The sequence below is a fragment of the Bufo bufo genome, chromosome 2 (assembly GCF_905171765.1).
Source record: "Bufo bufo chromosome 2, aBufBuf1.1, whole genome shotgun sequence".
Lineage (NCBI taxonomy): Eukaryota > Metazoa > Chordata > Amphibia > Anura > Bufonidae > Bufo > Bufo bufo.
The window spans coordinates 726,834,114-726,851,076 of record NC_053390.1 but is presented as its reverse complement, the minus strand read 5'-3'; the positions used below and the strand labels follow the sequence as shown (position 1 = coordinate 726,851,076).

At 42.9% G+C, this 16,963-nt stretch overlaps 1 protein-coding gene across 4 annotated transcripts in view; it reads right to left on the bottom strand.

Annotated features, from left to right (window-relative positions):
* Positions 1-16,963, bottom strand: part of LNX1 (ligand of numb-protein X 1) — a 208,790-nt gene that overhangs the window by 186,762 nt on the left and 5,065 nt on the right. For 3 of the 4 annotated variants that reach the window (XM_040418860.1, XM_040418862.1, XM_040418863.1), the window contains exon 2: positions 8,039-8,489. In XM_040418860.1, the coding sequence (XP_040274794.1) occupies positions 8,039-8,433 (395 nt within the window). In that variant the 5' untranslated portion in view covers positions 8,434-8,489. The remainder of the gene's footprint in view (positions 1-8,038; positions 8,490-16,963) is intronic. The other variant, XM_040418861.1, reaches the window with a different exon arrangement.

The following is a 16,963-nucleotide window of genomic DNA, read 5'->3' as shown; positions in this document are numbered from 1 at the left end:
CCTAAGGATGCAGATTTCTATCTTGGCATCTAAAATGTAAGGTTGGGTTCAGACGGCCATTGTGATCTCCATCAGCAAAACACAGATGTACCTGGAGGTCTGTATGGCGTCCGCGTGCGTTTATTTGTTTTTTGGATTTATTCATTTTAATTAATGTGGCCCAGGTGCAGGGCCATCTTTAATATTGATTGGACCCTGGGCAAGAATTTACTTGGGCTCCTGGATCCCGCCTTCCCACACCCTAGCATGCAATCACGCCCTCCACCACAACACACACACACACACAAAAAAATCCACACACCTCATAGAGTAGTACACTTTAATAATGATGAGTGGCCACTAGACATGTTCCTTGGCAGTAATGTAAATACTGCCTTTTTTTCTGAAAAGGCAGTGTTTACATTAAAAAGCTTGCAGAGACATGCTATAGACACCAGAACTACTACGTTTAGCTGTTGTGGTTCTGGTGACTATAGTGTCCCTTAATATAGACGGGGAAAAAAAAGAATCAGCACAAAAGTATCAAATAAAATGTTTGTATCATTATTCAAAAAATTAAAAAAGCACAACTTCTGACCACAAATATATAGTATTTTGCAGATTACTTTTTTTTTTTTACAATGTGCAGATAGTACTGTATTATTAACCCCTCATCCACCCCTACATACAGGGTAATACAGCGCCACATACAGTGGCGTAGCTAGAAATGACTGGGCCCAACAGCAAATTTTTGAATAGTGCCCCCATAATGTGCCAGTATAAAATACCCCTATATAGTGCCCCAGTAAATGCCCCATAGTGCTCCTGCCCCCCTTCTTCCTAGTGCCCCCCATAATGTACCAGTATAAAATGCATCATATATAGTGCCCCAGTAGATGCCCTCAGTGTCCTCCATCATTTGCAAGTATAACATACCCCTTCTTAGTGCCCCCCATAGATAAGCCCATAGTACTCCTCTCTCCCCTTCCCCATAGTACCCACCATAATGTGCCCCAGTATAAAATACCCCTGTACAGAGCCCCCCATATAAAATACCCCTTCTTTGTGGCCTCAATAGAAGCCCCTATAGTGTTCCTCTCCCCCCTTCCCCCATATAAAATACCCCTTCTTTTTGGCCTCAGTAGATGCCCCCATAGTGCCCCCAATAATGTCCCAATAAGAAGTGCCCCATAGATGCCCCATAGTGCCATTTGACTCAATAATGTGCGAGTAAAAAGTGCCACCAATAATGTGCCAGTAAGATGTTCCCCCATAGATGCCCTCCAATAATGTGCCAGTAACAATTTCCCCCATAGATGCCCCCCAATCATGTGCCAGTAACAAGTGCCCCCATAAATGCCCCCCAATCATGTGCCAGTAACAATTACTCCTATAGATGCCCAGCAATCATGTGCCAGTAACAAGTACCCCCATAGATGCCCCCAATCCTGTGCCAATAACAAGTGCCCCCATAGATGCCCTCCAATAATGTGCCAGTAACAATTGCCCCGATAGATGCCCCCCAATCATGTGCCAGTAACACGTGCCCCCATAGATGCCCCCAATCCTGTGCCAATAACAAGTGCCCCCATAGATGCCCTCCAATAATGTGCCAGTAACAATTGCCCCCATAGATGCCCCCCAATCATGTGCCAGTAACACGTGCCCCCATAGTTGCCCCCCAATCATGTGCCAGTAACACGTGCCCCCATAGATGCCTCCCAATCATGTGTCAGTAACAATTACCCCCATAGATGCCAGCCAATCATGTGCCAGTAACAAGTACCCCCATAGATGCCCTCAATCATGTGTCAATAACAAGTGCCCCCATAGATGCCCTCCAATCATGTGCCAGTAACAAGCGCCTCTATAGATGCCCCCAATCATGTGCCAGTAACACGTGCCCCCATAGATGCCAACCAATCATGTGCCAGTAACAAGTACCCCCATAGATGCCCCCAATAATGTGTCAATAACAAGTGCCCCCATAGATGCCCTCCAATCATGTGCCAGTAACAAGTGCCTCTATAGATGCCCCCCAATCATGTGCCAGTAACAGGTGCCCCATAGATGCCCCCAATCATGTACCAGTAACAGGTGCTCCCATAGATGCCCCCAATCATGTGCCAGTAACAGGTGCCCCCATAGATGCCCCCAATCATGTGCCAGTAGTAGTACCATATAAAAAAAATAAACACTTATACTTACCTCCATCAGGCTGGCAGCGATGCGATGCAGACCTCTTCCGGCCTGTGTCCCACGCTGTACAGCTCAGGCGGCGCGATGACGTCATCACACCATCTGCACCGGCCTCTGATAGGCTGCAGGCCTAGTGCCTGCAGCCTATCAGAGGAACGGGGAAGGGAGATGCCTCTCCCTCCCCTGCCCCGCACCAACAATTCCATCTGTATCGCTGTCCTGAGGACGGCGATACAGATGACTATGGAGATGAGCGCTGCCCCCACATCACAGTGGCCAGCGGAGCTCAAGAGGTAGCTGCCTTGGGCCCCCCAGGAGAAACTGGGCCCTGCCCAGGTGGAAAGCAGGCAAGAATGGTGCATGATGTGAGTTCAGAAGTGTGAATGACACCATTTACTTCAATGGGTCTGTTTGCTATGTGGGTTTTGTCCAGATAGCACACAGAAGGAAATGGCTGAAATCTGGACTAGAAGTCATATTAATTTAAAAATGCCTTAGAGATTTGAGGACTTTAGTAATATTTATAATAAGTGTTTCTGAATGCATATATGCGGTCCACGCTTATTTCTGCAAGGACGTCCCTGAATGTCCTTGTAGAGTTAGCAGCTGAACAGGAATTGCAGTCAGGCTTCCCACAGAGAAGGCAGAGACATTTTTTATACCATCCCTGTTTTCCCATCACTGTAAACATAGCACACAATGAATGCTGTACTGTTCAATGCTGCTTCCTGCTCCGGTCCCAGTGATCATGTGATCACTGGGGACTGGGTAGCTGCACAAGCTGCTTGTCCTTTGCAGACCCCAATCAGCTTCTAGCTCCGACCCTGGCGATTATAAACTGTACATCCTCCTAAAACAAAACAACCATTATGAAAAAGGGACATAATTTAAACAATTTTTCGTTGCACTTTGCATTATAAAAATGTGAAAGACTATTTATTTTTATTTTTTTACATATTCCAAGTTACAAAAAAATAAAAATACACAATAAAATGTCAAAATAAAGATGCCGTAAAAATAAAGCTCCATATACTAGTGAAAAAAAGAACCAAAATTATTAACATAACCAAAAGGAAAAAAGTTAAGATTCTCAAAGATGCATGTACAAAAATAAAAAAGGAAATGCATCTGGTCAGGAAGGGGGTAAATTACCTGTCCTTGAACCGATTAAACAACGTATACTAAACACAAAATTAGCTGAATTCAGGTAAGTATTTTCCTTTGCCAAATATAGATGCTAATAATAATAGAAAATTATGGAATTCACTATTATTTCAGTGTCTGAAAACCATCCGTAACCAGTAGCATCAGCAACGCAGAAAAGACAGATACATCATTCTGTATACATATTGCAACAGACGGAGCAGGTGAAGGCGTCTTTTGGACTCTCTTTAGATCTAAAATACATGAGCTGCTGTGTCGCTAAGATAAGACACGTACTGCACTGCATGCAAAGGTAACACCATGAAAACCAAGGAAAAATCCTTTTATAGGGTGCCTTCAATTCCATTCACCTTAATAGGGCCTGCAGAAATCCATGTGGTTGCTGCCCCATTCAAATGAATGGAACCCATCTTCAACTTCTGAAGCAATCCTGTCTAATGTTACATTTTCTTAAACAGCGGAATAAACTCCGTCATAAAGCATTGAAAGCATTTCATTATGTTACCAGCGTACATGCCAAAAATATGTCAAACATGTCATGCCAAAAACAAGTAAAATGTGCCCATGAAATATATTAACCGTCGCCCTGCCACATACAGATTCGCTCATGTAGACCACAGGCTGGATGATGATTGTATTACTGGATTGTTGGTAGGGAAGCAGTTAAATGTTCTCTAGCTACAGATAGCAGTCATTAAAACATTTCAAAAACATGTATTTTTAACAATGTATTCATGTTAGATGTAACAGTTTGTTGTATCTTGACATTTATAGCATACTAGCAGAGGGACCCGGCTTCACACGGGTATATTTCATCTATTTCATTTAATGTTTGTGTGTAAAGTAAAAAAATATCCACAGTGTTCTCTATCACAGTGACCTCTACAGCAGATGCCCCTTTAATAGTGGCCTCCACAGTCCCCTGCCTCCTTAACATTGACCTCCACAGTGCCCGCCCCTTTAACAGTGACCTCCATAGCAGCCTGCCCCTTAACAGTAACATCCACAGTGCCCATTGCTTTAACAGTGACCTCCACAGCGGCTGCCCATTTATTAGTGACTTTCACAATACCCCGTCTCCTTAACAGTGATTTCCACAATAACCCACCCCCTTAACAGTGACCTCCACAGCAGCTGCCCCTTTAATAGTGACCTCCACAGTCCCCCGCCCCTATAACAGTAACCTCCACAGAGCGCACCCCTTTAACAGTGGCCTCCACAGTACCCCGTCTCCTTAACAGTGATTTCCACAATTACCCGCCCCTTAACTGTGACCTCCACCGAGCTCCGTTCCCTTAAATGTGACCTCTACATCACCCCGCCCCTTAATGCTGACCTCCATAGTGGAAACGCCCCCTTAACTGTGACCTCCACTGCTCCCTGCCCCCTTAACAGAAACCTCCACAGAGCCTGCTCCTTTAACAGTGACTGTCACAGTACCTCACTCCTTTAACAGTGACCTCCACAGTACCCTGCCCCCTTAACAGTGACCTCCACAGCGACTGCCCCTTTAATAGTGACCTTCACAGTCCCCTACCCCTTAACAGTAACCTCCACATTCCCTGCCCCTTAACTTAACAGTGACCTTCACAGTGCCTTGCCCCCTTAACAGTGACCTCCACAGTGCCCACCCCTTTAACAGTGACTTCCACAGCAGCCGCCCATTTATTAGCGACCTCCACAGTACCCCATCTCCCATTTCCACAATAACTCGCCCCCTTAACAGTGACCTCTACAGCACTCAGCCCTTTAACACTGACCTCCATAGCGGACAAAAGGTATTTTTCAGTCCCCATAACTGTGACCTCCACAGCAGCCTGACCCCTTAACTTTGACCTCCACTGAACTACGTTCCCTTAACAGTGTCATCCACAGCGCCCTGCCTCTTTAAAGGTGACCTGAGTTGCTATGGAAACCTGGTGTAAAACTGTGTATGTCAAGACTAAGGGCCTGCTAGCTTCTATTGGCTGATAAGGGTCATGTGACCGTGTGTATAGCAGTTGGGATATGAGTGAAAGACCTGTGGGCTTCTATTGGATAATGCAGGTCATGTGATGGTGCCATATTTGCATTTTTGGGGGGGAATATCTCAGGAATGGTATATCCTAGAGACCTGGCCTAAAACCTTCCTGGACACCAGATGTACCTATGTGCCAAATTTGGTGCAGATCGGTCCAGTCGTTTGGTCGTGCATAAAGAACAGACAGACAGAAAATCATTTTTATATATATAACAGACTAGCAGAAGGACCCGACTTCATATGGGTATATTTCATCTATTTAATTTAATGTTTGTGTGGGTCGTTAAAAGATATCGACAGTATACCCCATAACAGTGACCTCTACTGCACCCCACCCCCTTAACAGTGAACTCCACAACCCCCATCCCTCAACACTGACCCCCCCACAATGCCCTGCCTCCTTAAAATGGGACCTCCACAGCAGCCCATCCCCTTAACTTTGACATTCACAGAAGCCCACCCCTTTAACAGTGAGTTTCACAGCACCCCACTCCCTTGACAGTCACCTCCTCAGAGGCCCGCCCCCTTAACAGTGACCTCTACAGCACCCCACCCCTTAACACTGACCTCCATAGGGGACCGTCCCATTATCTGTGACCTCCACTGTTCTCTGCCCCCTTAACAGAGACCTCCACAGCACCTGTTCCTTTAACAGTGACTGCCACAGTACCCCGTTCCCTTAACAGTGACCTCCACAGTACCCCGCTCCCTTAACAGTGACCTCACATTATCCTGCTGCCTTTACAGTGATCTCCACAGCAGCTGCCCCTTTAATAGAGGCCCCTGCCCCCTTAACAGTGACCTCCACAGCGCCCTCCCCTTTAAGAGTGAATTCCACAGTGGCCTGCCCCTTAACAGTCACCTCCACAGTGCCCACTCCTTTAACAGTGACCTCCACAGCAGCTGCCCCTTTAATAGTGGCCCCTGACACCTTAACAGTGTCATCCACAGCGCCCTGCCCCTGCCCCTTTAAAGATGACCTACAGCAGTGAAGAAAAATGGCTGGGTTGTTATGGAAACCTGGTGTAAATCTGTGTGTATGTGGAGACTAAGGACCTGCAATCTTCTATTGGCTGATAAGGGACATGTAACCCTGTGTATGGCAGTTGGGATATGAAGAGAAAGACTTGCAGGCTTGTATTGGCTAATGCAGGTAATTTTTTGGAAATATCTCAGGAACGGTACGTCCTAGAGAGCTGAGTCCTAGTCCAAAACCTTCCCAGTCACCTGATGTACCTGTGTGCCAAATTTGGTGCAGATTGGTCTAGTCCAGGTCTGGCCAACCTGAGACTCTACAGCTGTTGTAAAACTACAACTCCCAGCATGCCCAGACTGTCTATAGCTATCAGTCTACAGCAGGGCATGGTGGGAGTTGGCTATGCCTGGTCTAGTGGTTTGGTCGCGCATAAAGAACAGACAGACATTTTTATATATATAAGAGATAATGTTTGGTTAGATGTAGACCATATCTGGTGATGCATGTAAGTAAAAACAGAAAGTATGGACAGGAAAGTGTTTACACTAGGGTCAAAATAATGTAGTGTATTTAAAGGGGCATTGTTTAAAGTATGAAAGAAATCATTAGGCATCTATTAATAAGGGTTTGCTGTAAGGAAAGGAAGTATGATGCATACTTTAGGCTACCATAACATTATATCAGCGTACTATTGATCACATAACTTTCTGGAAAGCCTGAATACTGACTCTGATTCTGAGCTGCCTGCCTTGACCTTGCCTGTACTCAATTTGCCCTACTGCTGCCTGTCCAGACTTTGGACTTGTCTCTTGAATACGCTAGTACTCTGCCTGCCCAGACCTCAGCCTGTCTCCTGACTACGTATATTGTATGACCCCTCAGTACCTTGCACTGGTGTGCCTGATGCCTTTGCGTCAGCTGGCAACTACACCAGGATAACTTCAGGCTGTAGTGGTCTAGTTTGTTCCCTGCAGCGAAGGCCAGATCCTTGTATAGAGGTTAAAGGGTGAATATCAGCGGACTGCCAGGATATTCCCCTTAAGTTCCCCCCAAAGCCAAAACAGTTAGTTGGCTCTGTGGGTGCACACCCACAGTCCATAACACCCATGAATTGAGGTCTCTGTCTGATAGCCAAAATGGGGAGCCAAAAATAAAAAAAATTTGGAACAACTGAGATTTGTGAATTAGTAAAATTAAGCCTGCAGAATACATGTCCTTTTTTTTCCAATGTTGGGACTGAAATTGGGGTGGTGACACTAATTAATAAGGATTTGTCTGGTCTATAAAACCTATTTTTAGATGATTTAATAGGAAATTCTGAGTTCTGCATTTACACGAACAACCTATTCAAGTCAACTGTGTAATTTTTTATTTTCCCAGTGGTGGAGGGTTTCAACACTTACTGTCATGTTCCCCCACATATTACAGCTGACTTGTGGAGGTCTGAAAGGGATTGTCCAAAGCAGACAGAAATGTTGACAAAATTTACAGCATTTCCTTGATATTGTATGAATAAATATTTCTCAGTGCAGACACATAAAAATAGCTTCCATCCTTGTGTAGTAGAAAGTGTAATTATCCAACTAATTTGTTCCAAAGCTGAGTACTGACAAAAAGATAATTGTGAATTTTGCAATATACAGTATATAATAACATTTGTTAGATGTATGCTTTAAGGGTATGTGCTATACTGTACGTACCTGTTCAGGAGGTGGTCTTCGAGGTCACATCGTTGAAGAACATCTTGACAATACTCTTTGAAGGGACAGGTAACCAAAAGTTTATCCAGCAAGTTCTTTACCAGCACAGTGGACTTTTTGCATGACTGTAGCATGATATATTTTCGATCCATAGGGCAGAAGTTTTCATGGAGGAGAAAGTTAGTGAGGCAGAGAGTACAATATGTATGACCACATGGAGTGTCCAATGGTACAACCAGAGCATGTAGACAAATGTGACAAGTTAAGTCATCATCAACTTCTTCTGTGTATAAGTAAAAATGGTTTTCTTCAACCGAATGTTCCTGTCCACACACAGCACATAAAGAATGAGCATTGTCATTGTCCAACATTTCGATCTCATTGTTGTTATCCATGATAAAGATCCAGTTGTCTGTAAGTTCCAAGGTGACTATAGAGTGGGCCGAGCTACCTAGGGCATAAACATAACACACAAAGATATTAAAATCCAAGAAATTAAGGCGGCAACCTCTACAGGCTATGGTGCAAATAAGAATACAACACACATAGCTCTATCACCTATCAGTAGAGTAGCATCTTCTCATCCCTCCTACAAATGGTTACAGGGTGATTCTGGAAAGATGGGTGATAATCAATACAACCACATTCACCTCATGGACTCTTATTCAATTTTCCCAAACTCCTAGCTGGCAAATCTAGTTAATACAAGACGGGGATGTAGCGCTGCTTATCAAGGGTGTGTTAAGCTGGATGATAGCCTTTGTGGGAAAAATGTTGGGAATTATATTGGTTGCCCACATGTCACCCATGATAGACATGGAGATAACTTACAAAAGGGCTAAATAGAAGAATACCACTGAAGGATTTATATTGTCTGGCATTTCTTTAATTTATAGGCTATTTACCTTTATTTTGAATTGCTCCAAACCATCTAAAATAAAAGAAAAATTGTAGCAACTTTTCAAATTGTCTTAGAACTATTCAACTGTTTTCTGTACAATTCTACTATGCAAACTGCGTCTCCATGGTTACAGACTACAGTCTGATCCTGTAGTCATAAATATCAGTCCTATAATTCTTGCTAATCTACTGTGTATGCTAACCAGAGGAGAGCAAAATGATTGTAGCATGCAGTGTGCAATATTTGTAGTATGCAACCATAGGGACAAATCAGTCGGCATATGAGTTTTTTTTTACTTTTTTTTAATAAAGAGTATTTTCAGTTACTTTTTTTTACATTTAGATGCATTGCAACATGCAACGGTAAAAGAATGGTTGCAAAGTTGAATGCCTTTGTACATTGGGTTCTATACATAGCTTTTATGAAATAAATTGCCTTGAGCAGCAGTAACACCAGTGACAACTTGAGGCCACAGAGAACAGTATTTGAAGGGAAGGGCTTGTGATATCCCACAATGTAAAAAAAAAAATCAAGGCTTAATTATATGTCAATTTTCAGAACATAATAGAAGATGACATCGACATTACTTGTAGCTATTGAAGTATTTGGCTTTTAGAAATGACATATATATCTAAGCAAAGGCTACAAGGGCGGCAGATGTAGCTTTTATTCAATGTAAGATTTATCCTTTATGTCATATCAAGCAGTGAAAATAATGGATTGCTCCCATTTCTGCAGTAATGTGCTACTGTAAAGGACGGTAATGATAACCACAGGGATTTGAGCTACAGACGAAAAACATCTTTATGCTTGGCCTGTGCAGGAGAATCAATCAAGCAAAATAAACAAAAATCTCTCTTTGAATATTTCTGATATCCTCAAATCAAGAGGCCTTTACAGAGGGGGACTCAACTATATTATATGGAGAAGGTACAGGCTTGTAAAGGTCATTGTTTTATTGACAGGCGACAGGAATGCTGAACTGGAGATAAATATAACCTGGCATTTTTCCTGGCCTGTCATTATTTGACCAGTGACATAATCATTCTTTCTTCTCTCGGATAACGGAACAAAATTCAAGATTGGTGACGAATGTTGGTTTATTTCGAAAACCTTTTACATTTCACAGAGGAGGTACACAGATCTCATAGGGTCCCATAAAAAACATAGCATGAACCCCCCAGCCTCACCGTGTTTCCCAGTAAATGTGCGTCAATCAGTCCCAGGCAACGCAGACTGTAATGACTTAGATTTCTGCCCAGTTTGCTTTTTTAAGGGGAAGAAATTTAAAATGTAAAAAAAAGAATAAAAAATTTCCGATCCATACCCGCCCCCCGCCACCCCGCCTTACCCATTTATCCAACTTCAACCATTTATACCAGTCAGCTGGCATAAATGCACTGATAAATCTCCATCATACCGCTCCATCATACCACTTCCAATACAAGGAAGCTATAATAATCTCTTTGCACTGAGCTTCGTCCTAGTGGCGACTAGAGATGTCCCGAACTATTCGCCAGCGAACAGTTCCCGGCGAACATAGCTTGTTCGCGTTCGCCGCGGCGGGCGAGCATATGCGATGTTTGGTCCGCCCCCTATACATCATCATTGAGCAAACTTTGACCCTGTACCTCACAGTCAGCAGACACATTCCAGCCAATCAGAATACCTTCCCTCCCAGACCCTCCCACCTCCTATCAAAAAGCAAGGACAGCATCAATCTTAGATTCATTCTGAAACTGCAGTGTCACAAATTTGACTAAGTTGTAATCGCAATGCGATTAATACAGGTTATATTAATCGCATTGCGAATTCAACTTAGAGCTGGGTTCCTAATGGTTGTATTGCTAGAATATAACGAAGATTGAGAATATAGTGCTAGTCTATTGAAGTCTATGGCGGTTCGCCCGGTTCGCCCGATCGCGAACATTTGCGGAAATTCGCGTTTGCGGTTCGCGAATGGAAAATTTTATGTTCGCGACATCTCTAGTGGCGACTGCCTGAAAATTTTGTGCTTTCATGTCAGGAAGGGAAGAAGAAGTTCAGCATTAAAGGAGTTGAGTGGACTGCCTCCAACGAAGGTACACCACTGCATTCCATGTAGACAATCTCCACCAATATTCACCATCTTCATAAAAAAAAAAAAAAAGACCTTCACATTAACCCCAGTATTTAACTGCTCAGTGGAATCTGAGATATGTGAAGCTGATGGTGACGTCCCAGATTTATAATTCAGCAGGTGTAAAATGGTCCTGAGACTGAAGACACTTTCTTTGTCTTTGGATGTGATGGGATTGAATTGATATCAATGTTGAAGGACAGAATGCCTTTGAAGGTAGTCTGGTTTCCCTTGCTCCTTTTCAGTAGAAGTTTCTGGGGTCATGCAGTTGCCTGGACAAATGGTAAACTACAGGGTGGGCCATTTATATGGATACACCTTAATAAAATAGGAATGGTTGGTGATATTAACTTCCTGTTTGTGGCACATTAGTATATGTGAGTGGGGAAACTTTTTAAGATGGGTGGTGACCATGCCGGCCATTTTGAAGTCGGCCATTTTGAATCCAAATTTTGTTTTTTCAATAGGAAGAGGGTCATGTGACACATCAAACTTATTGGGAATTTCACACGAAAAACACTGGTGTGCTTCTTTTTAACATAACTTTATTCTTTCATGAGTTATTTACAAGTTTCTGACCACTTATAAAATGTGTTCAATGTGCTGCCCATTGTGTTGGATTGTCAATGCAACTCTCTTCTCCCACTCTTCACACACTGATAGCAACACCGCATGAGAAATGCTAGCAAAGGCTTCCAGTATCCATAGTTTCAGGTGCTGCACCATTGATGGTATGGTGTGGTATATGGGGTACAAAGATAGTGGGGCCATTCTTCATCAATGGAAACCTCAAGGCCACTGGATATGCGAAATTGCTACATGATGATGTGTTTCCCTCTTTATGCACTGAAGCTGGCACGTTCCCTGAGTTTTTCCAGCAAGATGGTGCACCACCACATTATGGGTGTCAGGTCCGAGCATTCCTAGATGAACAGTTTCCTGGAAAGTGGATTGGTCGTCGTGGGCCAGTTGAATGGCCCCCAAGGTCTCCCGATCTGACCCCCTTAGACTTTTATCTTTGGGGTCATCTGAAGGCAATTGTCTATGCTGTGAAGATACGAGATGTGCAGCACCTGAAACTACGGATACTGGAAGCCTGTGCTAGCATTTCTCCTGCGGTGTTGCTATCAGTGTGTGAAGAGTGGGAGAAGAGGGTTGCATTGACAATCCAACACAATGGGCAGCACATTGAACACATTTTATAAGTGGTCAGAAACTTGTAAATAACTCATGAAAGAATAATGTTACGTTAAAACCAAGCACACCATTGTTTTTCTTGTGAAATTCCCAATAAGTTTGATGTGTCACATGACCCTCTTCCTATTGAAAAAACAAAAGTTGGATTCAAAATGTCCGACTTCAAAATGGCCGCCATGGTCACCACCCATCTTGAAAAGTTTCCCCCCTCACATATACTAATGTGCCACAAACAGGAAGTTAATATCACCAACCATTCCCATTTTATTAAGGTGTATCCATATAAATGGCCCACCCTGTACAAATTGGCGTGGTATTAAAAAGCAGGAAGTGCTCAACCCCATATGCAGTGGTGCATCTATACGGAGGGGCACATCCTGCACTTGTGGTCTGCTGCTAATGGCAATCCCCAGCAAAAATGCATACGATGGAGGATGCCTGCATGGACATCCTACACAGGATAGCAATGGGGTGGATGTGATAAGCAGTCAAAATAACATAACAAAAACAAAGACAGGTGCACTCTGCGGTCTTACTAACCCTCGTACTGGTGTAAAATTGAGAATTAGCCAACATATCCTGCTTGGAGGACATGTCTGAGCCCGAGCACCGCGCCAAGGTTTCTCAAGTAGCTCGGGACCTAACGCTAAACCTACCTGGGCCGTATGGGCAATACCAGGAGCCAGTGGGCGAATTACAGGTGCGCAAGGTCCAAATCAAAGCAATCTCGCAGTAAACTCCAGCATGTGACCATGCATACAGTGGGAGGAGGGAGAGAGCTCTGAGCCCCACCCAAGACTGGCTGATATAGCCCGGGCCTCACATGTGCACCAGAATGCTGCCTGTGTATGGAAATAAAGGCACATTCAGACTAGGAGTTTCTACTCCTCCAAAAATTCTAAATACAAACTACAAATTGGCGTGGTATTAAAAAGCAGGAAGTGCTCAACCCCATATGCAGTGGTGCATCTATACCGGGGGGGGGGGGGGGGGGGGGGGGCAGATCCTGCACTTGTGGCCCGTTGCTAATGGCGATCCCCAGCAAAAATGCATACAATGGAGGATGCCTGCAGCGGACCACAAGTACCACAATGAACATCCTACACAGGATAGCAATTGTGTGGATGTGATAAGCAGTCAAAATAACATAACAAAAACAAAGACAGGTGCACTCTGCGGACAAATGGTCCAACCATTATTCTGACTATATGACCCATGATAGATTGTTACAATTCTGGAGGGTGATTTGGTTGCACTAGTAACTGGAGGTATATTTTAAATGGGTTTTCACAACTAATAAAATATTCCTATGTGTTAGAAATTGCATGATAGTAAATTTCAAAATCCTTCATCATTCCATTAATAGCAGTCATTGGAGTCCTTTGTTGTCCTTGGCCAGTTAGGGGGAGAATATTATGCTATTTCCAACCAATATGGTTTTTCTTATTTTCATTAGGGTTTGACGATATCTCAGGAGTTGGAGCTCCTGATATGCCATTGCTTCTAACGATGGGAGTACCCATCAGTCAGACCAGTGGTGAACCCTAGTTTACTTCATTATTGTATTAAGTATATAAAAGTAGGTAAATATGATCCACCAAGTAATGGGAAATATCTGCTTATGTGTCCAGTTCTTTTCTAATGAGAATTACAATAGCAAAATATGGGATGTTCCTAAAAACAAGGTCCATATTGCCCTATTTATGGATGGATGGTTCAACTAACCCCAAATCAGCCTAAAAAAACTCATTACACTCTGTGCTGCTGGAAAAGTTATCTGAGAACATTAGCTGGGGTAGCCGTAAGGGATTTATTTATTCTGAAGAAAAATTCTAACTCATTCAACCTAAATAAGCTGAGGAAAGTAGAAAATTCTGAAGCTGTGTTTATTTTATGAGCCAAAGGAAACAACTGCAGAGACTTGCACGCTACATGTACTGTGACAGAACTTGTACAAAATATGTTTCCTTTAACTTACTCACTCACTAAATTTATGAAAAAAACAACCTTCCTTATTCCTTTCCATCGCTAGGTTACTGTGCAGTTTAAAGTGATAATCATGGGGTGTAGGTCACTTGACAATGGACTTTAATTAGACATGCCTTATACAGATGAACCTGTCACACTGAACAGTCTAATCTGTGGGCATGGCATTATGGAGCAGGAGGAGCTCAGTTCATTGATATATTGTTTTACTCATTTAAATCCATGGTGACTCTGATTTTATGAGTCCAGTAGGCGGTCCTTCTCAGTGATTGACAGCTATTTCTGCATAAATACTCCTACAAAGAAGACTGTGAACCACTGAGTCACCCAGCCCGCTATACTCATAAGCCCACAGTAAGGTTGAATTTCTATTAATACAAGTGATACTGAACTATATATCAATCCACTCAGCTCCTCCTGGTTAAAGAGGTTCCCCAGTTTCTTAATAAATTTTTTATCTTCCCTGAATATCCCAAACACTGCATATTTTTGCCCCATGATCCTGTTTTTCATGTCAGCACTTTACTTCCCCTATTCTTAGCATCACTGCATCCTGGCAGGATGTTTACATTCAGAACTTTCTGTTTTCATTAGCTTCTTGCTTGGTTTTCCAGCTAACATGGAGAGGTGTAGGGGGTGTGACTAATGCAGAGGGAACAGTGTGGCAGGTGGAGTGTTCTCTGAGAAACATTACAGAGCAAAGCATGCTGGGACTGGTTAGAAAACCCAGCAGAAAACGGATGAAGTTCTGTATGTAAACATCCTGCCAAGTTGCGGTGATGCTGAGCACAGGGGAAAGAAAGCACTGACATAAAAAAACATGAATGTGGGACAAAATATGTCGTGTTTAGGCAATATTTTTGGCATATAAAAAAAAACCTGTAAGAAACTAAAGAACCACTAGAGGCATCCCTCCTGCAGTTCCAACTGCATGGTCAATGTGAGAGGTTCCTTTTATCACTTTTGTTTTAGAAGTTGCAATATGTATATTGTGAAACCTTTGCAAGGCATCATTTATATGGTAGAACCACGTGCACAGAGCCTGAACATAAAATCTGCATTGCTTTCTACTATTGAGCTGTAGGCATTCCGTTGTATGGTGATTACATGTGGTACCATTTTATGGACAGTCTCCTCTAGAAGCAATGTGTAAAAATCCAGCAGAAAAAAAAACATCTGTTTGCCCCTGTAGGAAAATATGTTTTGCTTTAAATTGGGTAATGTACAGCTGGACTTTATGGGACCTGATAAAAACGCCTAACCTGATCTTAAACACACAGTAGAAACCTTTCACCTCTGCTTGGTCGTTCTAACCCTGTACACAATGTTCCCTGTAAACTGCAATGTTGTACTGCTGAAATAATGTAAAAACTTGTTACATTTGAGAACTGCTGGCTTACCCCATGAACAAAGAATACTTAATTAAAAGGGTTGTCTGAGATTTTGATATTGATGTTCTATCCTCAGGATAGGTCATTGATATCTGACCAATGGGGGTCTGACTGCTGGCACCCCCACCAATCAGCTGCCTCAATGCTCCCATGCAGTCTCTTTACAGCTTACCAAGCACAGTGCTGTACTTTATATAGCGTCTGTGCTTGGTATTGCAGATTAGGTCCATTCACTTGAATGGGGTTCAGCTGCACAAAGGCTATGTTACCTATCACTGGCCTAGGAAACACTGTGGCCTCTTTAAACAGCTGATCGTAAGGGTTGCTGGGAGTCAGACCCCACCGATCAGATATTGATGACCTATCCTAAAGATAGGCTATCAATATCAAAATCTTGGACAACCCCTTTAAATGGATGTAGCATGTTTTTCTGAAGAAGCTGGAATGTTGTGGTCTGATTTCCCAATGATTATCAAAGGTGTGGCTGTGCTATCTTCAATACCATATGGTATGAAGATACATCTCTCTTTTCAGGTAGAGCACAAATATGCATGGGGGATGATTGCTTAACATGTTGCTGCTAATACGTCCTGTTGTGCATTTTAGACAAGCCACTGCAAGCTAAGGTTTCTTGTCACTCTTTAAACAATGTGCCTGAAATTTGCCTGAAGCCATAGAGTGATCGTCACTGTGTATATCTGATTTCTCCTTATGAGGAGTATCACTAACCTAGATAATAGAAGGGATTGAGCTGTTTGTTTGTTTTTAATAATACATTTATTAAAGATCACATGAATCCAAGCTATTGGCATCATGGGAAGACTCCTGGATGTAGCACTTCCTGTTCCTGTATCCAACGAAACCCTTGATGCACTTCCCCTTTCTCTGCTGCAACTCCATCCCAGCCACTAACAACTCCCAGCTAGTTTATAGCTCCTCCCACCATCTAGTTACATAGACACTCCCCTATCACTGCCCCTAACACCCAGCTAGTTTATAGCTCCTCCCACCCGGCTACTTACCTAGACACCCCCCTACCACTGCCTCTGTATGGACATAACATCACAGGAAGTAAGACATGTGACCACAACTCAGAATGGAAAATAGGAGCAATAAAACTGTGTTGTAAGGGTATTTTAATTTAATTAAGTATCAATTGGTTCTTCCCCTTTAATTATTATGTTACTTTCTATATTCCTTATAATTAAATGAGTTAGCGATAATTAACACATACAAATCCATTGTTTTGTGTCAGACGACCACCAGACCATATTTCAGAATGGTTATCTCATACCACATGCACTAAATTGCACATCCTTAGGAGGAGAGGC